The sequence below is a fragment of the Microcaecilia unicolor genome, chromosome 12 (assembly GCF_901765095.1).
Source record: "Microcaecilia unicolor chromosome 12, aMicUni1.1, whole genome shotgun sequence".
NCBI classification, from domain to species: Eukaryota; Metazoa; Chordata; class Amphibia; order Gymnophiona; family Siphonopidae; genus Microcaecilia; species Microcaecilia unicolor.
In genome coordinates, this window is record NC_044042.1 from 79146236 (window position 1) to 79169524 (window position 23289).

General features: G+C 43.1%; 1 protein-coding gene across 1 annotated transcript in view; it reads left to right on the plus strand.

Annotated features, from left to right (window-relative positions):
- Positions 1 to 1960: 1960 nt before the first annotated feature.
- Positions 1961 to 23289, plus strand: part of LOC115481637 (myosin light chain kinase, smooth muscle-like) — a 121353-nt gene continuing 100024 nt past the window's right edge. Inside the window, exon 1 of the mRNA XM_030220940.1 lies at positions 1961 to 2197. Within this exon, the coding sequence (XP_030076800.1) occupies positions 2059 to 2197 (139 nt within the window). The 5' untranslated portion in view covers positions 1961 to 2058. The remainder of the gene's footprint in view (positions 2198 to 23289) is intronic.

Here is a 23289-nt window from a genome sequence, read left to right on the forward strand (position 1 = left end):
GCAAGGCAAGGCAATCCAAAAGGCAGAGGGGAAGTCCTTGAGGAGGCAGCCATTAACAGCATCCAATAAATGGTCAAGGCTACCTCTACTCCAACTGAACTAACTCACTCTAGGCAAAGTTTCAGTTTTACTGTCAACTTCAATTAAAATTTAGACCCATAGCCCCAGCAGGAAACTTGGTAGTTAAATAAAACGTTGTGACCGTCCCAACAGCAACCTTCCAAGAACAGTCTGTAAAACTGCATAACTGCACATCAGCTTTTAAATATTACAATCAAATTATGTTTCATATGTACAGCATATACAGAAGGCTATTTCCAAAAGGTAAAAATATGCACCAGTACATCTCTGTTAGTATAAAATCAGGACCTATTGTTTTGCTATCACTGCTACTCCTTTTTGCTGCCCCAAGAAACTGCAGCCCTAGGCGAGTGCCTGGTCTGCCTAATGGTTGAGATGATCCTGTCTGCTTTATATCTCTTACGTGCTTTTCCCTCTCTCTCTCTCTACCTATTGTTTCCTTTCCCAACCTCCATCTCCCTCCTTGCTCTTGTCTCTCTCTTATCTATTTTCCCTCTCTTTGATCCCATTCTAGTTATGCACACCCCACCCAGCTTCCCAGTCTCAACACACAAAGGTGGCATTATTGAGAGTTGTTATAACTGCAGGCCAGGTGGGTGCTAAACCTGAGAAGATATGGCCACCTCCCAAGGAAGCCTGACCCACTCTCTCTGTGTCTTTGGAAAAAACTTGCCTCCCATTAGCATACAAAAATAACACTCCCCTTAATTACTCAGTGAGTCATGTAGTGGTGCCATCCAGGCGTTCTATGCTGTTTTGATAAACTTGGTTTGGGGGGAGGGTTGGGGTAGAGATTGTCTGGCATTGGGATGCCTCATGCAAGCTTCTTGTGAACCCAGATGATAACCAGTCTTGTTCTATGGTGAAACGAGGCTCCCACCTTCTCTTTCTGTTTGGTAGGTAGAGTTTGCCAGTACCTATGTACTTCATTTTGTTGTTTCCATCATGATTAGGCATTTTTTGGTTCCATCATGATTAGGCATACATGGAACAGTTGTCCTCTGAGAGGGCAGTCATCTGTGTTATAACAACATTGTGTTACTGTTTTCCGCACTTTTCAAAATGATTGCAAGGGTTGTTTGCCCTGACACTTTTGTTTCATAATTGATACATTTCGCCCCATGTAAATGAAGATAACTTATTTCACCTTGCTGTCCCTTGGGTTTGGTATTTCAAGCTGCACTTGGCAGTCCGAGTTTGCCATGTTGACTTTTGCTGACTTTTTAAAAGTTGAGCATCATTTATGAGCAGAGGACACTAGGCTGGAAGAAATGTTGGGAATACAGAATTTAGAAATAACAGAAAGGAATTATGGGTGGGCAGGAGAGGGATATCACCCTAAGCTAAGACTACTGGAAACTGAAAGAGAGGGAAGGAGGATGACCCATGTTGTTCTCAGCAGGCATACAACTTTCCCATAGAAAGCATCTTGCAGACCCTGGTCAGGCATCCTGGACTGACCAAGTGATAACAAGCCTGGGCCTTATCAACAGGAAACACCGAAGGAGAAAGAGTGCCCAGGGATCCTCTGGCTATGAAAACTGCAGTGAGTGAGTGGCAAACCTTCAGCTAAGAGGAATCAGAAAAAGCAGCCAGCCTTTTTATCTCCTTTGTCCTTGTATTATTTTGTGGTTCTTCATTTGAAGTATTTGACAGTCTTGTCTCTTGAGATCAGTGCATTTGGATCCCCGCCTGCCTGTGTTGCCTTTGGAGGACTCTTCCACAGTTTGGCAGGTTGCCAGGGCTTGCAATTGTTTATAAATATTTTGCATTTCCTGTAAAGGGAGGGGGCAAGAGATCAGAGGAGGTGGCCAGCAAGTTCACTGCCAAGAGAGATAAAAGAAACCAGGCTGTCCCTAGAGAATGCATTCTGCCTGCTAGGATTTGGAGATCAGGGTGTAGAAGCCTATCTGGCCTTTAGGAGTGGAACAGTACTCACCAAACACTGCAGGCAATGTGTTAACTCCTGCACTGACTATGAGTTATGTTTCAACCCTCAGGATAAACCTGGTGAGACCCCCAGGATGGGCTGATGGCCAGCAGAATGGAGGACTTCAGGGGCGCGTAGTGGCCATAGTGGAAAAGGGCAGCCAGGGGACCAGCTTGCACAGAGTGGGTAAGTTTGAGTATGGGCATATGTGTGAGTATGTTTCTACAGGGCAGGTGGGGAGGATGCTGAGTGGATGGGGACGCAGTGATGAAGTACACAGTAGAAAGTTACCCAAGGTAGGCCCTTCTCTGATCTGTGTAGCCTTCTTCTGTTCTGGGAAGACGAATGTTCTGTGTTCTATTACATGTATCCCCCACCTTATCAGTCAATATATATATTTTCTTGATTTCTCCTCAGTCTCTTTCTTTCATTTTCTTTTTTTTTCTCTCATGCTTAGCTACACACCTTTCTTCCCAGTTTTCATATGTCCACTTCGTTTTCTCTCATTGCCTTTTTTTACATTCCTTCCATTCTCACACTGCCGTTTTACTGTTTTTCATTCTCTCACTGTCTCTTTTCCTCTCCCTCCTCTTCATCTCTGCCTCTAGGGCAGGTGACTGTTTTAACTAGTACCTGACAGACTTTTTCTCAGCCCAGGACCTTTGACAAGGTAAAACACCCCTGAACCACGAGATTGACGCTTTTCTGTAAAAGAAAGACTGATGTGTTTCCTTGAAGCAAACATAACTTGCTTCTGTGTCTCTGAGGGGAAGAAAACACACAGAAATTTGATAGCTATCCCCCCTGTCTCCTTCCCATCGTAAGGTAATCAGAAGTGTGCTTAATTTCTGTTTTCTGATATGTTTGGTAATTGCTTATTTTACCTGTACATGCAACTCTATATAGTTTCATTCTCTTTGGCTCGTTTTCTTGTATTTATTTTTGCTGAAAAATAAATCATAGAAGCATGAAATATTAATTAAGAAGAGTTTCTGTAGATAAAATTATCCGGGTATCTCTAGCAATTGAAATAAGGAATCTCTCATAAGTATAATCTAAGTATTTCAAAAAGAGAAAGGATGCTTTGGAAGTATGACTGTAAAGAGTTCAGTCATATAACTGGGGCTGCAGGAGACTTATGTGTATGATATACCTGAAGATTTATAAACAGAGAGTCGGCAGAATGTAAATTTGCCCTGGAAGTGTGAGGCTGGTTTAATTACACTGGTTAGTAATGAAGTTCAGATGGATTGTTTGAAGAAGGCAGAACCCCTATGAGCTAATCCAGTGTTTCCCAAGTCGGTCCTGAAGTATCCCCGTGCCAGTCAGGTTTTTAGGATAGCTACAATAAATATGTATGAGATTGATTTACATACACTGCCTCCATTTTATGCAAATCTCTTTCATGCATGTTTATTATGGATATCCTGAAAACCTGACTGGCAAGGGGGTACGCCAGGACCGACTTGGAAAATACTGTAATCAAAGTACTCCAGGTATGCCCTCAAGAAGGTTAGAGGGCTGGATGCCATGCAGGGAAATCCTAACCCATCTGAAGTTAGTAAAGTGGAGCAGGAAATGCACAATGCCAGAAAATAGAAAATTTGGATGTCATTGGACAAAACTCTTCTGCTATGTTCATGGCCATCCTATTTTACTCAAGGACATGAGAAAAACCGTCCCTGTAGTGGTGGTAGTGCCAAATTAGCGCCCAGCAAGCCTACTACAGGCTTGCTGTGCGCTAATTTGGCACAAGAATCTGAGGGAACAGTACAGTATAGGGGGGTGAAGTGCTTCAGCGTACGAAGGAAGAGGGAGACTTGGGGGTGATTGTGTCTGATGACCTTAAAGCTTTCAAACAGGTAGAAAAAGCGATGGTCAAAGCCAGAAGGATGCTTGGGTGCATAAAAAGAGGCATGACCAGCAGGAAAATGGAGGTGATAGTGCCACTGTATAAGGGAAAGGGAAATGGGACTTGATATACCACCTTTCTGAGGTCTTTGCAACTACATTCAAAGCGGTTTATCTATATACAGGTACTTATTTTGTACCTGGGGCAATGGAGGGTTAAGTGACTTGCCCAGAGTCACAAAGAGCTGCAGTGGGAATTGAACTCAGTTCCCCAGAATCAGAGTCTACTGCACTAACCACTAGCCTACTCCTCCACTAGCAACATTCCATGTAGAAGCCTGCCCTTGCAGATCAGCCACGCGGCCGCGCAGGCTTCTGTTTCTGTGAGTCTGACATCTTGCACTTATGTGCAAGACATCAGACTCACAGAAACAGAAGCCTGCGCAGCCGCATGGCTGATTTGCAAGGGCAGGCTTCTACATGGAATGTTGCTAGTGGAATAGCAACATTCCATGTAGAATCTCAAATAGGGAAAGGGAAATGGGACTTGATATACCGCCTTTCTGAGGTTTTTGCAACTACTTTCAAAGTGGTTTACATATATTCAGGTACTTATTTTGTACCAGGGGTATTGGAGGGTTAAGTGACTTGCCCAGAGTCACAAGGAGCTGCAGTGGGATTGAACTCAGTTCCCCAGGATCAAAGTCCACTGCACTAACCACTAGGTTACTCCTAAGTCTCTAGTGAGGCCCCATTTGGAGTACTGTGTGCAGTTCTGGAGACCGCACCTACAAAAAGATATAAATAGGATGGAGTCGGTCCAGAGGGCGGTTATAAAATTAGTATGTGGTCTGGAACACAAAAACATATAGGGACAGGCTCATGAACCTCAACATGTATACGCTGGAAGAGAGGAGGGAGAGAGGAGATATGATAGAGACGTTTAAATATCTCAAGGACATTTATGTACATGAAGTGAGCCTTTTTCAACCGAAGAAGAGCTCTGGAACGAGGGGGCATATGATGAAGTTAAGAGGCTTAGGAGTAATCTAAGGAAGTATTATTTCACAGAGAGGGTGGTGGAGGCATGGAATGGTCTCCCTTTGGAGGTTGTGGAGTCGAAGACTGTGTCCGAATTTAAAAAGGCATGGGATAAGCATGTGGGATCACTTAGGAAAAGGAAGAATTAGGGGTTACAGAGGATGGGCAGACTGGATGGGCCATATGGAGGGGCATAATCGAATGGAGCGCCAAAGTTTTCCTGGGGCAGACCTCGCAGGACAGCTCCATGAAGGGGCGGGGAAACCCGTATTATCGAAACAAGATGGGCGTCCATCTTTCGTTTCGATGATACGGTTAGGGATGCCCAAATCTCAACATTTAGGTCGACCTTAGAGATGGTCGTCCTTAGAGATGACATCCCCGGTTTTCGGCAATAATGGAAACCGAGGACACCCATCTCAAAAATGACCAAATCCAAGCCATTTGGTTGTGGGAGGAGCCAGCATTCGTAGTGCACTGGTCCCCCTCACATGCCAGGACACCAGCCGGGCACCCTAGGGGGCACTGCAGTGGACGTCATAAATTGCTCCCAGGTGCATAGCTCCCTTACCTTGTGTGCTGAGCCCCCCAACCCCCCCAAAAAAACCCACTCCCCACAACTGTAGGCCACTACCATAGCCCTAACAGGTGAAGGGGGCACCTACATGTGGGTACAGTGGGTTTCTGGTGGGTTTTGAGGGGCTCACATTTACCACTACAAGTGTAACAGGTGGGGGGGGGGGGATGGGCCTGGGTCCGCCTGCCTGAAGTGCACTGCACCCACTAAAATTGCTCCAGGGACCTGCATACTGCTATCAGGGAGCTGGCTATGACATTTGAGGCTGGCAAAAAAAAATTTAGGTTTTTATTTAGTGTGGGAGGGGGTTGGTGACCACTGGGGGAGTAAGGGGAGGTGATCCCCGATTTCCTCCGGTGGTCATCTGGTCAGTTCAGGCACCTCTTTGAGGCTTGGTTGCAAGAAAAAATGGACCAAGTAAAGTTGGCCAAGTGTTCGTCAGGGACGCCCTTTTTTTCCATTATCGGCTGAGGACGCCCATCTCTTAAGCATGCCCCAGTCCCGCCTTCGCTACGCTGCCGACACGGCCCCGTGAACTTTGGTCGTCCCCGTGACGGACTGCAGTTGAGGGCGCCCAAAATCGGCTTTTGATTATGCTGATTTGGGCGACCCTGAGAGAAGGACGCCCATCTCTCGATTTGTGTCAGAAGATGGGTGCCCTTCTCTTTCGAAAATAAGCCTGATGGCCTTTATCTGCTGTCATGTTTCTATGTTTCTATACCCAATCTTAAAAAAAATATTTTCAAAAGGATTTGGTTTTAAAAAGTATAGGTGGTTTTAAAAAAGTGATGACAGAACCGGGTAAGCATTTCTTAAAACCAAAACTGCTGTTAACCAGAGGAAAAGGTCAGTAATGCAGAGGATAATTGAAAACACGACGATGAGCCCTTCAGGTTTCTCTGTGCAATGGGAGAAAAAAATTGGAAAAGCTAAATCATACCATATTTTACCCTCTTCACAGATAGAGCATTTAGGTGTCCTTTTACCAAACAGCAGTAAAAGAGCCCCTGAAGTGGTGTCAATACGTGAGTTTGCTGTGCACCAAGTGCCATGTAGAGGGTCTATCCCCAGCACAGATCAGGTCCACCTGCCGCTTGTGCTCTACACTAGCACCCTCTAACCACTGACTGGGTTCCAACTGCCTCTGGGCGAGTCTCCCGCTCTCAAATTATCCCCAGTGATTTCTAGGTTACTGGAGGCCACACTCCCAGTGGTCCCACAGTTCCCAGAAAGCACTCACAGACCCAACACACAAACCACCAGGATTCTTAGTCAGTCAAGCAGAGGCAATAAACTAAAAATGTTTGTTGTCATGCAAAAAAATTAGAACAATGAATAGAAAAGGTGCGATAAGCAAACAGTAACAGATAACTGAAATATGGATCGATTATAACACTAACTAAACATTTTTTTACTATCTAAATAGTACCTGGGGAGATCTTTTTCCAGAAGGAAATGGCTGTGCGCTAAGCCAAGGCATTGGCACGCAGCCATATCCTGAGGGAGCCCTTACCACTCGCCGGAAGCTGGAACTACCACTGGGATCCTGAGCAAGCCTGGTGGTAGGGCCATTTTGGCGCTTGGTGACGCGGTGGTACAGCTACCGCTGCTTCGTAAAAGGGCCCCTTAATATGCCCTCACTGAATTCATGTGGGTGGAAACATGCATGTTCATTTTGCAATGTTTAGAGCAGGTGCTACTGCAGTGGGCGAGAGGGAGGAAGGTAGATTGCATTTGTAATTTCACACACACCATTTTCCATGAAAAAACAGTGTCAGTACCAACACAAAAGGAAGTGCAAACGTTTTTGCTATCTCTCAAAATCTGGTACAAAGTCTATGGCTTAAAAGTACTTATGACCTTTGTTCCAGTGTTGGCAATTTATTTATTTATTTCTTGGGATTTATTAACCACCTTGATGAAGAGATTCACTCAAGGCGGTATACAGCAGGCATAGCTTAGACATAAAGTTTACAAATTTGTTAACAGCGTAACACTAGCAAAATGACCAAATAAAAGCATAAAACAATCAGGCAAACTTGCAGATGGCAAATTGAAACCTAGTAATAGGAATAACATGAAATAGGATCAGAAATACAAAAATTTAACAGCACTGTAGAACATCATATAACAGAAATATGATAAATGCCAGTACAGTACAAAGGTTACCATAATAGGCAGCGTGGAAGAACATTCAAATAACATAGATATAATACGATATCGGCATACTAGCAATGGAACACTACCCTCCTGTTCACTAAGCCACACTAGCGACTGCCGTGCACCGATACCGACACAGCCCATTCCATTCACTTTGAATGGGCTGTGTCGGCACTGCCGCACGGCAGCTGTTAGCACGGCTTAGTAACAGTGGGATAAAGAGGCACACATTAGAACATTTGAATAACATAGTTAGGATTCTCACAATATCAACACAATACAAATGAAACACCATGAAAGGCATGCATTAGACTTACATTGTTACCTATGACCCCATGATAGTGGCCCCTTTAAAGGTGCAGAATAATGATGCACCTATGGAGAGCCCACCCAGGAGAGGACCCCAAATTTGTGTTTGTGACCCTGTTTGGGGTTGCAAACCACAATTTGGGAAGCTCTGCATTACAACATTCAAATAAAATAGATATGATGTTCATGCTGTTTGTACAATACAAAGAAACATCTTAATAGGCAGCCGAGGGGTGGGGGGGGGGGGCAGTTAAGATAAATAGACAGGACAGGATGGGTAGTAAAAGTCATTGGGATAAATAGATGGGTTGTAAACTGAAGGCAAATTATATGTACAGTTGAATTAGATATGAAGATATGGTCTAAGTTACAGGCGTACAGCAAGCTAATCCAGGTGTGGAGTGAGTGGATGGTCAGTTGCCATATGTATTAAAAGCCTAGGGAGGAGAGCCAGGCTTTCACCTGCTTCCTGAGGTAAAGGTAGTCTTGAGTTTGGTGTAGCTTAGCCCTTCAGGAAGTGAGTTCCAGAGTGTGTGACTACCCCTGAGAAGGCTTTGCTGGCAGATATGACATCATGCAGTTTCTTTTGATGAAGAGACGATAGTTGCTCCTTAAGTGGACCTTATAGATCTCAAAGGGCTAACTTATTCTATAGGTACTGTAGCCCATTTTGAAAATAAAAAAAAAAAGAGTTTTAAATTTGGCCCTGCAAAGCACTGGTAGCCCGTGTTGTTTTTGCAGGAAGAGTGCAAATGTCGTCACATCACTTGGAGCCCTCTGTTAATCATACTGCACCTTTCTGAATTAGTTGGAGCTATTGCAGAGTTTGGTTTGACCAATATACAGAGCAGAGTGGAGGAGTGGCCTAGTGGTTAGGGTGGTGGACTTTGGTCCTGAGGAACTGAGTTCAATTCCCACTTCAGGCACAGGTAGGTCCTTGTGACTCTGGGCAAGTTATTTAACCCTCCATTGCCCCAGGTACAAATAAATACCTGTATACAATATGTAAGCCGCATTGAGCCTGCCATGAGTGGGAAAGCATGGGGTACAAATGTAACAAAATAAATTCCAGTAGTCCAGTCATGGCATGGAACACTGTGGCCAGACTCATCTTTTCAGTAGATGTAGAGAGATTTTGTAGTTGCTGCAGATGAAAGAAACAGTTTTAAATTTGAGAGATCAAAGTAAGCGATGAGTCTAGCTGTATCCCTAGATTCCTGACCTGTGATTTTAGAGGGTGTTCATACTTCCCAAATGATACTTTGAAGTGAGATCCACTTGTGTTAGGAACCCACAGAATTTCTGTTTTGCTTGGGTTCAGGCAGAATTTGTTGTATTTTGCCCGTTCCTGAGTTGCTGTTAGAAAGGCAGTCAGTTTATTTAGTGCTGTGGTATCTCTGGTTCAGTGGGTATGAGTAGTTGTACAGCATCAGTATAGATATAAGAGGACGATTTTCAGATTGCGGGAGTTAGACCAGCTGACTCCTGTGGACTGTGCAGAGACACCGGGCTGGTTCCGGTGACCAGCATTGAATATACGGTTTATCTATGGCCAGTCAGAATTTAATCGACCAAGCTGATATTCAGCCCTAGCCAGTTAGATTCAGATCAGCCAAAGGGTTGCATATGGCCAAATATGGCCGCCAAAAACTTGACTGGTCACATTTTAAAAATTGGCATATTTATTCACCCCTTCAAAGAAATGTATCAGATTGGTGAGGGAAGATTTTCCTTGGCTGAATGCTTGTTGGCTTTTCCCCATTAATCCATGCCTATGTGTAGACTTTGTAATTTTGTTCTTTATAATAGTTTCTACCATTTTGCCTGGCATAGCTCACTGGTCTATAATTTCCCAGGTCACCTCTGGAGCCCTTTTTAAAAATTGGCATTACGTTGGCCACCCTCCAAACTTCTGGAATAATGCTTATATGTTTCAATATGTTTTTTTTCAGGAAAATATACAACAGAATCCAGAGATATAACAATGAACAAAAATGTTATCGCTTTGACAACAAAATAGACATTTTTTTCATTTTGATAGTACCGTATTTTTCGGACTATAAGACGCACCGGACCATAAGACGCACCTAGGTTTTAGAGGAGGGAAATAGGAAAAATTTTTTTTTCCTTTTTTCCAACTCTAAAACCTAGGTGCTCCGGTGCGTCTTGTCCGAATCCCGCCCTCCCCCCCAGCCCTGTCACCACTTCTCCCTACTCACGCGATCTTCCCTGGTGGTCTAGTGACGTCGGGGCAGGAAAGAGCCCCCTCTTTCCTGCCCAGCGCGCTGCTCTCCATCCTCCTGTATGCATTGCTGCCTGACGGTCTCGGCGAGATTCAAAATGGCCGCCGAGAATTGAAGTCTCGGCGGTCATTTTGAATCTCGCCGAGACCGTCAGGCTGCATACAGGAGGATGGAGAGCAGCGCGCTGGGCAGGAAAGAGGAGGCTCTTTCCTGCCCCAACGTCACTAGACCACCAGGGAAGATCGTGTGAGTAGGGAGAAGTCTACCTTCGGACTATAAGACGCACCCCCCATTTTCCTCCCAAATTTTGGGGGAAAAAAGTGCGTCTTATAGTCCGAAAAATACAGTATTTGAAATGTATCCTTCCCTCTTCGTCATAACACTTGATTTTAAAGATAAATTACATATAATAGCTCTGCATGCACATTTTTTAGTTCTACTAGTACTCTGAGATGTCCGCCATCCAGTCCATGTGAATTTGCTACTCTATTTGTTTATTTATTAGGATTTATTTACCATCTTTTTGAAGGAATTCACTCAAGGCGGTGTACAGTAAGAATAAATCAAACATGAGCAAAAGACAATTACAGCAGTAAAAATATTCAAATAACAATACAAAGTATGGTATAATGTACTACTTACAATCTTATAGGTAGGCTGTTTGCAGACAAGTAGTTCTTATCTTTGGAGTTGTGAAGTGTGTAGTTTCGTTTACCAAAGATTTTTTCAGTAGGGAGATTCTAAGTGGTTTCTACTTACAGTGTCAGCACAATACGTAATAGAACATTTTAATTGACAGTGTAGGGTATAAGCAAAGATAGATAGATAGATAGATAGATAGATAGATAGATAGATAGATAGATAGATAGATAGATAGATAGATAAGAGAGTAAAAGGAGTTAGAAGTAAGGTGACTAATTTAAAGAAAGGTGCACATGAGCTCAGAGAGATGGTTAAATATTATCTCAGCTAGGGTAGGAGTGGATAAACATGACCTGCTGCAGTATGTGCAGCCTGAGTCACTCCTTGTGTGTGTGAATCAGACTAACAAGTTAGATACTTCTTCCATTAAAGGCCTGGTTGAAGAGTCAAGCTTTCACCTGCTTCCTGAAGTAGAGATAGTCTTGTGTTAAGCAGAGTCTTTCAGGGAGTGCATTCCAGATTGTGGGGGTTACTCTGGAGAAGCTCGCTTGTGGGTATCACATCATGTAATGCCTTTTGGAGAGGGTGTGGTTAGGGATACCCCTTGGGAGGACCTTATTTATTTATTTTTATTTATTTATTGCACTTGTATCCCACATTTTCCCACCTATTTGCAGGCTCAATGTGGCTTACAAAGACCTGTTATGGCATCGCCATTTCAGGGTACAAAGGATACATTTGGTATTACAAAGATATTAAGGATGACAAGACAATATAATCAGCAGTTATGTAGAAGACAGTCAGAATAAGGGTGGAGTGTGGGACAGTGGCGTAGCCAGACTGCCAATTTTGGATGGGCCTGAACCCAAAGTGGGTGGGCACAAAATTTTCTCTCTACCCCCCTCCCCCAGCAAAATTTAGTCACGCTAATCAGATGCATTTGTCACACAGGGTAAAGTGCTGCTTTTCAGTGCATCAGATTTCAGAAAATTTATTTAATAGCCTAACACCCTTTTCAGTGAGCTTTCAGAGGCCAAAACCTCCTGCCTCAGGTCAGTATAATGCTGTTACGGTATCCTCTCCTGACCTAAGGAAGGAAGTATTGGTCTCTGAAACTTCATTAACACAGGTACCATATTACTTTATCCTAAATTAAAAATAAAATTATTTTCTTTACCTTTCTTGTATGGCCATTTACTTTTTCTCATTGTGTCGCTCCCAGTCTCTAGATTCTGCTTTCCTTCGTTTTCGCTTAACTCTTCTGCCACGGTTTCCTGGCCATTTGTCATTTTTCTCTCCTTTTTCTTTGCTTTCTTCAATATTTTTCTGCCTCTCTCTCTCTGTCCTGATTTAATTCATTCTTACTATCCATTCTTTAATTTCCTTCATCTACTTATGGCTTTTCATCTTTTTCTCACCCTTGTTCTCCCCATGCCCCTTCCTCTTATTCTCCAGTCTTTCACTACTCTCCTTTTCCATCCAGCAGCTCTCTTCTTTCTCTCCCCATCCTTCCAGTCTCCTCTCTCTCTCCCCATCCTTCCAGTAGTCTCCCCTCTTTCTTTCTGCATCCTTCCGTCCAGTGTCACCTCTTTCTCCCTACCCTTCCATCCAGCGTCTTCCCTCTTTCTCTCCCCATCCTTCCATCCATCTATCCTCTCTCCTGATCCTTCCATCTAATGTCTCTCTCCCTCTTTCTAACCAGTGTCTCTGTATCACTCTACCCTTTTCTGTTCAGTGTCCCTTCTCTCTCCACATCCTTCCAGTCTCTCACCTTTCTCTGCATCCTTCCAGTCTCTCCCCTTTCTCTCCCCATCCTTCCATCCAGAGTCTCTCTCCCCATCCATCCATTTTCCCTCTTTCTCTCCCCATCCTTCCATCTGTTTTCTATCTTTTCTCCCCATCCTTCCATGTTTTCCCTCTTTCTCCCCATCCTTCCATGTTTTCCCTCATTCTCTGCCATCCTTCCATCTGTTTTCCCTCTTTTCTCCCCATGCTTCCAAGTTTTCCCTCTTTCTCCCCATCCTTCCATGTTTTCCCTCTTTCTCCCCATCCTTCCATCTGTTTTCCCTCTTTTCTCCCCATCCTTCCATGTTTTCCCTCTTTCTCCCCATCCTTCCATCTGTTTTCCCTATTTTTCTCCCCATCCTTCCATGTTTTCCCTCTTTTCTTCGACGAGGCCCGCCCTGCATGCCAGCGCCAGCCCCCATTGCCGGCCACTGCTGCTTTTCCTGTTGAGCAGCAGGGCCGGCGCTACAAAAAAGAAGAAGCGCTAACGGCGCTAAGGACGAGAAATGTTTAAAAAAAAAAAAGCGCGGCACCGGCAGCCAGGCACTGTCTCGGCAGCCTTAAGGCATTGGCTGCTGAGGCATTGGCTGCTGGCTCGCAGGCTCCTCCCGTCTGCCAGCAGCCAATGCCTCAGCAGCCAATGCCTCAAGGCTGCCGAGACAGTGCCTGCCGGACGGTGCCGCGCTTTTTTTTTTTTTTAAACATTTCTCGTCCTTAGCGCCGTTAGCGCGTCTTCTTTTTGTAGCGCCGGCCCTGCTGCTCAACAGGAAAAGCAGCAGTGGCCGGCAATGGGTGCTGACGCTGGCGCTGGGCGGGCCTGGGCTGAAATTGGGCGGGCCTGGGCTGAAATTGGGTGGGCCTGGGCTATGCCCCTGGTGTGGGAGTGTGTCCTTGGAGGTGTGTAGAGGATCATCCTATTCTTCAGGTACTCCAGGTCATTTCCTTTGTGGGCCTTGAAGATAATACATAGAGTTTTAAATTTAGCCCTGTATTGTACTGGTAGCCAGTGAAGATTTTGCAAAAATGGTGTGATGTGGTGACATCGCTTGCAACCTTGTATTAGTCTTGCTGCAGCATTCTGAATCAATTGGAGCCGGTGCAGGCCCTTTGTAGGCAAACCGTTGTAGAATGCATTACAGTAACATTGCATGTACAACATTGATGGTAACATTGCATGTACAACTGGGATAAGATTTACCTTCTCGATGTAAGGAGAGAGGCAGCGTAGCTGTGGCAAACAGTAGAAGCGGCTCTTGAAGGTTGCTTGGATTTGGAGAGAGAGTAAGTGTTGAATCTAACTGTATTCCAAGGTTCCTGACTTGTGATTTGAAGGGGAGTTCGTTAGTTAGTTTGTCTGTTCGTTAGTTTGCCCAGTTGCATCTTTCAGTTTTACAGAGATTTGTTTCAGTTCCTCCCTTTGTTTATTCTTTCAAAACGTACAAAGACTAGGGGACACTCCATGAAGTTACATAGTGGTATGTAGGGCTCCTTTTACAAAGCCACAACAAGCACATTCTTACTGCAGGACATGTGGAGGCGTCCATGTGCTAAAAATGAAATTGTATTTTACCACAGAGGGGGCTAAGAATGGGTGTTTCTGTACTAACCAGTTAGAAATCTTTTTACCAAGCTGCGGGAAAAAGGACCCTGCGGTAGCAGCGGGAACTGTTTTTGCCACGCACCAGGGCCCTTTTTACCGCAGCGGGTAAAAAGCCCCTAAAAAAGACATGGCCATGCGGTAAGATTATTCTTACCCCGTGGCCATGGGTGGGGGGGGGGGGGGGGGGAGAGCTCTTACTGCCTCCAGTAAGGGCTCCCCCAGGAAATGGCTGCGTGGCAGGTTTGTACATACCGCACAGTCATTTCCTTTTTTTTTTTTACACTGCAGCAAAAGGGGCCTTGGTACGCAGCAAATCCACATGCTGATGCCGCCGCAGGGCCCCCTTTACCCCTAATTGAATTCCTTACTTCAGTGTTTAGTCAGGAAGATGTAAGAGAGCTACTGTGCCAGGAATGGTCTTTAAGGGTGACAGAAGAACCAAAACAAATCTCAATGAACCTAGAAGATGTACTAAGCCAAATCGACAGGTTAAAGAGCAATAAGTCATCTGGACTGGTTGGTAGACACCCCAGAGCACTGAAAGAACTCAAAAATGAAATTGCTGATCTATTATATTAGTAATCCATAACATAAGAACATAAGAAAAGCCATACTGGGTCAGACCAATGGTCCATCTAGCCCAGTATCCTACTTCCAACAGCGGCCAATCCAGGTCAGAAGTACCTAGTAGAAACCCAATTAGTGGCAATATTCCATGCTACCAATCCCAGGGCAAGCAGTGGCTTCCCCATGTCCATCTCAATAACAGACTATGGACTTTTCCTCCAGGATCTTGTCCAAACCTTTTTTAAACCCAGATACGCTAACAGCTATTACCACATCCTCTGGCAGCCAGTTCCAGAGCTTAACTATTCTTTGAGTGAAAAAATATTTCTTTCTATTTGTTTTAACAGTATTTCCATGTAATTTCATTGAGTGACCCTTGGTCTTTGTACTTTTTGAAAGAGTGAAAAATCGATTCACTTTTACCTGTTCTACACCACTCAGGATTTTATAGACCTCAGTCATATCCCCTCGTCAGTCGTCTCCTTTCCAAGTTGAAGAGCCCTAAGCTCTTTAACCTTTCCTCATATCGGAGGAGCTGTAACCCCTTTTTCATTTTGATCGCTAATCTTTGAACCTTTTCTAATTCTGCTATATCTTTTTAGAGATACAGCGACCAGAATTGAACGCAATACTCAAGGTGAAGTCACACCATGGAGTGATACGGAAGCATTATAATATTCTTGGTCTTATTTTGCATCCCTTTACTAATAATTCCTAGCATCCTGTTTGCTTTTTTTGCTGCTGCTGCACACTTGGCAGGGTATTGTTAAGCTCTGGAACTCTTTGCTGGACCAAGTAATAAAAGCAGTTAACTGTATCTGGGTTTAAAAAAAAGGATTGGACAAATTCCTGGATGAAAAGTCCATAAACTGATATTAAGAACAAACTTAGGGAAAGTCACTGCTTATCCTTGGGATTAAATAACATGGAATCTTGCCACTGTCTGGGACTCTACCAGGTACTTGTAACTTGGACTAGCCACTGTTGAAAGCAGTTTACTGGGGTACATAGGCCTTTAGTTTGACTCGGTAGGGCCAGTGGCATACCAAGGAGGGGGGCGGTGGGTGCGGTCCGCCCCAGGTGCACGCTGCTGGGGGGGGGGGGGTGCCGCGCGCCTGTCGGCTCCACTCGTTCCTTGCTCCCTCTGCCCCGGAACAGGTTACTTCCTGTTCCGGGGCAGAGGGAGCATAGAATGAGTGAAGCCAACAGGCGCGCAGCACCCCCCCCCCCCCCCAGCAGGTAAAAAAGCACCCGGGGGGGGAGGTGTACTTTCGCCAGGGGGGGTGGGGGGGGTGCATCGGCGATCTGCCCTGGGTGTCAGCCACCCTAGGAACGCCACTGGGTAGGGCAACTAGTATGTTCTTATGCTCTCTAGCTATGCAGTATAACAAAAAGCCTGTTTGTCTTTGGCAGTAATTACCAGTGGTCTGTTATTTATGTAAACAGTACTTGCTGAAATGTAGAGTCTCTTTGAAGTGCCTGCTTCCTGGAAGGTTGAGGTTCTTCAGGGCAGCGCCTTTTTTATTGGAAAAAGGGTGCTGGTACTCATCCTTAGGGTGGGGTGACGATCCATGGCTCCACCCTTACGGTAATCATACTCCCACAATACCACACACCTGTCACCAGCCATGTATTAAATAAAAAAGCAGCATTGCAAATATGACACTAGTCCTAGAATACCAACATATCTCTTATTAGGAAAACAGAACAAACAAGATTTTGTACACAGAAACTACCTCACCTCAATTACATGTACACAGAACATGGATATTGCACAGCCTTTAAACACCAATATACACTGGGAGTACAATCCCAGCAAGTACCAGTTGCTGCTATGACCTGAAAAGGAGCACAGCTGGGATTCAATTAACGCTATACAACAGTGGTTCCCAAACCTGGTCCTGGAGGCACCCCAGCCAATCAGGTTTTCAGGATATCCACAATGAATATTCATAATGCTATCTTAAGTTAATTTCAATAAATAGTTGCAGCAAATTTATATAATATACTTAACAACTGTTGCAATTATATTCATCTTTATTACATCTTTAAATCTCATAAATCTAACAATTATTATCTAAAATCAATATACCTATCATTCATTCATCCACTCACACAATCTTAAATCTCTAAAACCAGTACCAAAACTATATCATTACAGTACCCAGAATGATTGTGTCACTCATAATTGTTGGAATGTAATTGTATTTTACATGCATTGACTGTCACCTATTATTTCTCTGTGATTACTCTGTGACCTCTGATGTAAATTACTTAGAGAGGTCACACAGCTATGCAACTTCCTGTGGGGGTTAGACACAGAAGATGCAGCAGATGCAGCACATGGAGCACATGGAGCTCATGATCTCTCCTAACCTGAGAGGATCTATGGTGGTGTGAGCATCCATTACCATCTAAGCACATGGAAAGAGCTGATAATACAAATGTATAGTAATATGTATATATAAGCCTGTCTGATTATAATCAAACTGCAAACTGTGAGTAAACAGATGTTTTGTTACTTCAACTTTAAAGTGACTCAGCAGTGAATTATTCAGGGGTGAATGAGAGAGAGATGAAGAAAGAAATTAACATTTCTAAAGCTGAAGCTGTGTGTACTAAAATCTGCTAATTATTTACTACAAATAATCCAACAAAAGGGTTATGGGCCCAGGGTCCAGGAATTGAAAAAGAAGAGAAATATTACCAGGCAGAAAAAAAGGCCACATTTTTCTCTTAAGTTTTAAAGGAAAGATTCAGTCTGTCTCTCTCTCCCCCCACACAGCAGACAGAAGGCTAAGAAAATGGCTGAGGGAAGAAATTCACCATTGTTCTATTCTCTCAAGGTGCCTAGATTAACTGAGTTTAATTATCAGCAGTGGGAATTAAGATTCATATGTCTCCTTCGAGCAAAAAGATTAGATATATGCTTAGACCAAGACAGAACAGCTGAAAATATGGCTGAATGGGACAATGCAAACTATTATGTGAAGTGCATGCTTTTGGAAGCTCTCTCAGAGAAACAAGCCATATTAGTGGAGGGAAAAGATACACCAAAGGACATTTTATATAAACTGAGAACTATGTATGCAACTACATATGCAAAGCAGCAACCAATTTGGTTAGCAGAGTTGAATGAAACCAAATTAAGGGATAAAAGTAAATGTAATGATCACATTATGCATCTTATGTCTTCATTTCAAAAGTTAGAACTTTCTGGAATTCCCATGTGTGATGCATTGAAAAGAGCATTTCTTTTTACCTCACTATCAAAGAAGTTTGATGTTTTTAGGTCTGTAAATGAGGCCATTGAAGGGCAATCTTTTGAACAGGCAACATCAAAACTAAGGCAGGAATGCATAATAAATGATTCTGAGGAGATGTGTTCTCAAAGCAAGTCAGAGAGAAATGAAACAAATTTCTTGGCAAAGAACAGAGGAAGGCGGAGCTATGGGAAAACTCCACCCAAGGGCAAGCTGATTTGCTACTCATGTGGAAAGGAGGGACATGTATCTAAATGGTGTAAGGAAACACAAAACACTCCCTCTAGCTCACCTAAGCCAATGGAACTAAAGAATTTTCAAACCAGGAAATGTATGAAGGACAAAGATAAACACAAGGGCTTTCTAATGGCAGAAAAATCTTTGACTATGGTAAATAATAATTCAAATGAAAGTACTTGGATTTTGGATTCGGGGAGCACATGCCATTTAACCAATTGTAAGGATTTCTTTCAGGAAATGTGTCCAGAGGAAGGTATTCTTAAAACTGCAAACGCAGGGACTGCTAAGATCCAAGCAAAAGGTATTGGATTCTTAAAATGCAAAGTGTCTAATGAAGTTAAAGAAATTCCTGTAAGTGATGTCTTGTATATTCCCCAAGCAGTTTGCAATATGCTTAGTGTATCTACATTAGATAAGAAGGGATTTGCGATTCATTTTGAAAACAGTAAGTGCACAATCTCTAAAAATGATGAAGTGTATGCTGAAGCTTTTATGCATAATGATGTTTATAAGCTGAACATTTCAGGTGAAGCCTCACATATGGCGCAAGTAAGGAAGAATGATGGTAAATGTAGTCTGGAAATCTGGCATCGCCGCCTGGGACATCGTGATTCTAAGGTGATCCAGGATCTTTACAGTAAGCAACTGGCCACCGGCATTCAGATAAGTGCAGATGCTGGTAAAATGGAGAAATGCATAGACTGTGTTACTCAAAAGGGTGTGAGACCCTCATTTCCTGCATACACAGGAAATAGGAGTAATAAAGTACTGGACTTAATACACAGTGACTTATGTGGACCGTTTAATATCCCATCATTGGGAAATAACAGATTTGTGCTAATATTCTTGGATGATTTCTCTAGATATTGTGTGGCCTATTTGCTGAAAGAAAAAAGTCAAGTCACAGACATGCTGAAGAAATACGTAGCCATGGTGAGCAATAAATTTGAAAGAAAACCAAAGGTTCTTCAGACCGACAATGGTGGTGAGTTCACTTCACAAAGCATGCGCACATTTCTAGAACAAGAAGGCATTCAGCATATAACAACAGTAGCTTATACACCAGAGCAAAATTCTGTTGCAGAGAGAAAATTTAGGTCACTTGTGGAAATCACCAGATGTATGCTGTCAGATAGCAATCTCCCTAAAAGACTATGGGGGGAAGCCATTCTCACAGCAGTGTACCTACAAAACAGAATGCCAACTAAAGGCGCTGAGCGCACACCACATGAGACATGGCATGGTAGGAAGCCAAACCTGTCACACATAAGAACATTTGGAAGTACAGCATATGCTCATGTACCAAAGCAAAGAAGGCATAAGCTGGATTCCACAACAGAAAGGGGCATTTTAGTTGGCTATACTCCAGGACACAAAGGATATAGAATTTTGAATCTGAAAACTGGCATTGTTGGCATAAGACATGTTACATATTTTGATGAAAACAAAAGGGTTGATAAAGGCTGGATTATCCCAGATGAGCCTTATCATCCAGAATATGAAACTAGAACAATAATAGACATGCCAGTGTATATAAATGCCATACCAAGGCAGATGTCTGAAAGCAACTCATCTGTATCTAACGAGGAACAGGCAGAGGAAGCAGACACAGAAAGGATCATTGAAGAAGACAGTACAGTTGGAGAAGGGAAATCAATTGGAGAAGGACTCTCAGATTTAGAGGATGCGGAAAGGTCAGACCAACCTGTTGTCAGACGCTCATCCAGGGAAAACAAAGGTGTTCCACCCCCAAGACTGTCTTACTTAACAAAGTCAGCAGAAGCTCAAGAGCCCTTAACATGGGATGAGATTGAGAAAATGCCAGCAGAAGAAGCTGCTGAATGGCGTAAAGCTGCACAAGAAGAAATTGATGCATTGGATAAAAATAATACTTGGATTCTTACAAAATTACCTCCTGGCAAGAAAGCTATAGGATGCAAATGGGTATTCAAGTTAAAAAGGAATGCACAAGGAAAAGTGGAAAGGTATAAAGCCAGATTAGTCGCAAAGGGATATCTTCAAAAATATGGAGAAGATTTTGATGAAGTGTTTGCACCTGTAGTGAAACACACGACAATTAGAACACTTCTGAGCATTGCAGTCTCAAAAGGCATGCAAGTCAACCACATTGATGTGAAAACAGCGTTTCTTCACGGAGATATAACTGAAGACTTGTACATGGAACAGCCAACAGGTTTCATAAATACAAAACAAAGACAGCTAGTGTGTAAATTAAACAAAGGTCTTTATGGATTAAAGCAAAGTGCAAAATGTTGGAATGACAAATTGCATGAAATATTGACAAATTTAGGATTTAAGCAAGGTGAAGCAGATAAATGCTTGTACACTAGGTGCACAAATGGACAATATGCATACATTTTAGCTTTTGTTGATGATCTGCTCATTGCAAGCAAAAGTGAGCAAGAGTACAAGGACATTGTAAAGTGTTAAACCACAATGTTGAGATAAAAGAACTTGGTAATGTGTCATACTATCTTGGTATAGAAATTGAGAAACAAAATGATGGTTCTTATCTTCTAAGCCAGAAGCAGAAAATAAATGAGCTTATTGAAAGTTTAGGTATGCAAGATGCCCAAGTTGTAAGCACTCCCATGATCACTGATTTTCTGAAGGATGAAACAGTAAGAGAACCTTTACCAGATAACATCCAATATAGATCAGCCATAGGTAAGCTTTTATATCTAGCTACCACATACAGGGCTGATATAGCAAATGCAGTAGGAATTTTGAGCAGAAGAGTCAGCTCACCTACCAAATCAGATTGGACTGCAGTTAAAAGGATGGTAAGGTATTTAAAGGGTACCATTGATTGTAAATTAAAGGTTTCAGCCAATAGTAATCCAAAACTAATATGTTACTGTGATTCAGATTGGGCAGGGGATCATTCTGATTATAAATCCACAAGTGGATATGTGTTTATGTATGGAAATGTACAAATTTCATGGGCCAGTCATAAACAAAGTATTGTGAGTTTGTCTTCTACAGAAGCTGAATACGTGGCCGTATCGGAAGCGTGCAGAGAACTGATGTGGATTGAAAAACTTTTGCTGGATTTCGGAATAGCTGAAAAGAGACCAATCCAGATAATGGAAGATAATCAGAGCTGCATCCGACTGTCACAGAATGACAAGGTTCAGTCACGCACCAAGCACATCGCAACGAAATACCACAACGTGCGAGAGTTGGCAAAAGAAGGGGTCATCAGTCTACACTATTGTCACACCAGTGAGATGACAGCTGACATCATGACCAAACCGTTACCCAGAGAACATTTTGTGAATCTGCGTATAAAGCTTGGACTTTGTATGAATAAATAATTGCATGACAGTTATGCATGAGAAGGGGTTTGTTGGAATGTAATTGTATTTTACATGCATTGACTGTCACCTATTATTTCTCTGTGATTACTCTGTGACCTCTGATGTAAATTACTTAGAGAGGTCACACAGCTATGCAACTTCCTGTGGGGGTTAGACACAGAAGATGCAGCAGATGCAGCACATGGAGCACATGGAGCTCATGATCTCTCCTAACCTGAGAGGATCTATGGTGGTGTGAGCATCCATTACCATCTAAGCACATGGAAAGAGCTGATAATACAAATGTATAGTAATATGTATATATAAGCCTGTCTGATTATAATCAAACTGCAAACTGTGAGTAAACAGATGTTTTGTTACTTCAACTTTAAAGTGACTCAGCAGTGAATTATTCAGGGGTGAATGAGAGAGAGATGAAGAAAGAAATTAACATTTCTAAAGCTGAAGCTGTGTGTACTAAAATCTGCTAATTATTTACTACAAATAATCCAACAATAATTTCATCACAAAATATATTTTTTCAATAACAATATTATTGTGGAGCCTGTCAATTGCACAGTCAATCAAAGGCAACTTTTCTTCATTACGATCTTCACTTAATCCACTCGTAACCAGTCTTTAAGTTACTCTGTATATCAGATGTTATTATGCCTTTTAAAGATCAGTCCATTACTCGTATAACAATTCTCCACCACACCAGGCTCAAACCAGAGTCTTGTTTTTCAGCGTAAACCACTGCTGATTCACTGTTTTCTATTGTGACAGGCTTACACACAGATTCTCTCTCAGCCTGACTCCAATCTTCACAGAACTACTGTTGAATCTTAAATCAGTAATTCTTTTCTTCAACTTCATGCTGCTTCTCAGGAGCTATCATCTCATTTGCTCACTGAGGTAGTATTGTACAGTCCCATGAATATTCATGAGTAGATTTGCATGCAGTGCAGGCAATGCATGCAAATCTCTCTCATCAATATTCATTGTGGGTATCTTGAAAACCTGACTGGCTGAGATGCCTCCGGGACCAGGTTTGGGAACTCTACAGATCTCACCGTGACCTCTCTAACCTCATCTCTATTCCTCTACTCCCCTCCTCTTCTCTGCCCTTCTCTTGCGCCCTATGGAATGCCCGCTCTATCTGTAACAAACTCCCCTATATACAGGACCTCTTTATCTCGCGTCATCTCCATCTGCTCGCCATAACAGAAACCTGGCTCTGCCCTGATGACTCTGCTTCAGTCGCAGCCCTGTGCCATGGCGGTTATCTATTTTCACATACTCCTCGCCCTGTTGGCCGTGGGGGCGGTGTTGGACTACTTCTCTCTCCCTCCTCCAGATTTCAACCCCTTCTTCCACCTCAATCTCACTGTTTTTCCTCCTTTGAAGTCCACTCTATCCGCCTTTTCTCTCCTCTGCCTCTTCGAATAGCGGTCATTTATCGTCCCCCTGATAAGTCCCTTTCATCCTTTCTCAGTGACTTTGACGCCTGGCTTGTCTTCTTCCATGATCCTTCCTCCCCCTCTCTCATCCTTGGTGACTTTAATATTCCTGCTAATGATCCTTCCAACTCTTATATTTCCAAGTTACTCGCTTTAATGTCGTCCTTTAATCTCCAACTATGCTCCACCTCCCCCACTCATCAAAATGGTCACTGTCTTG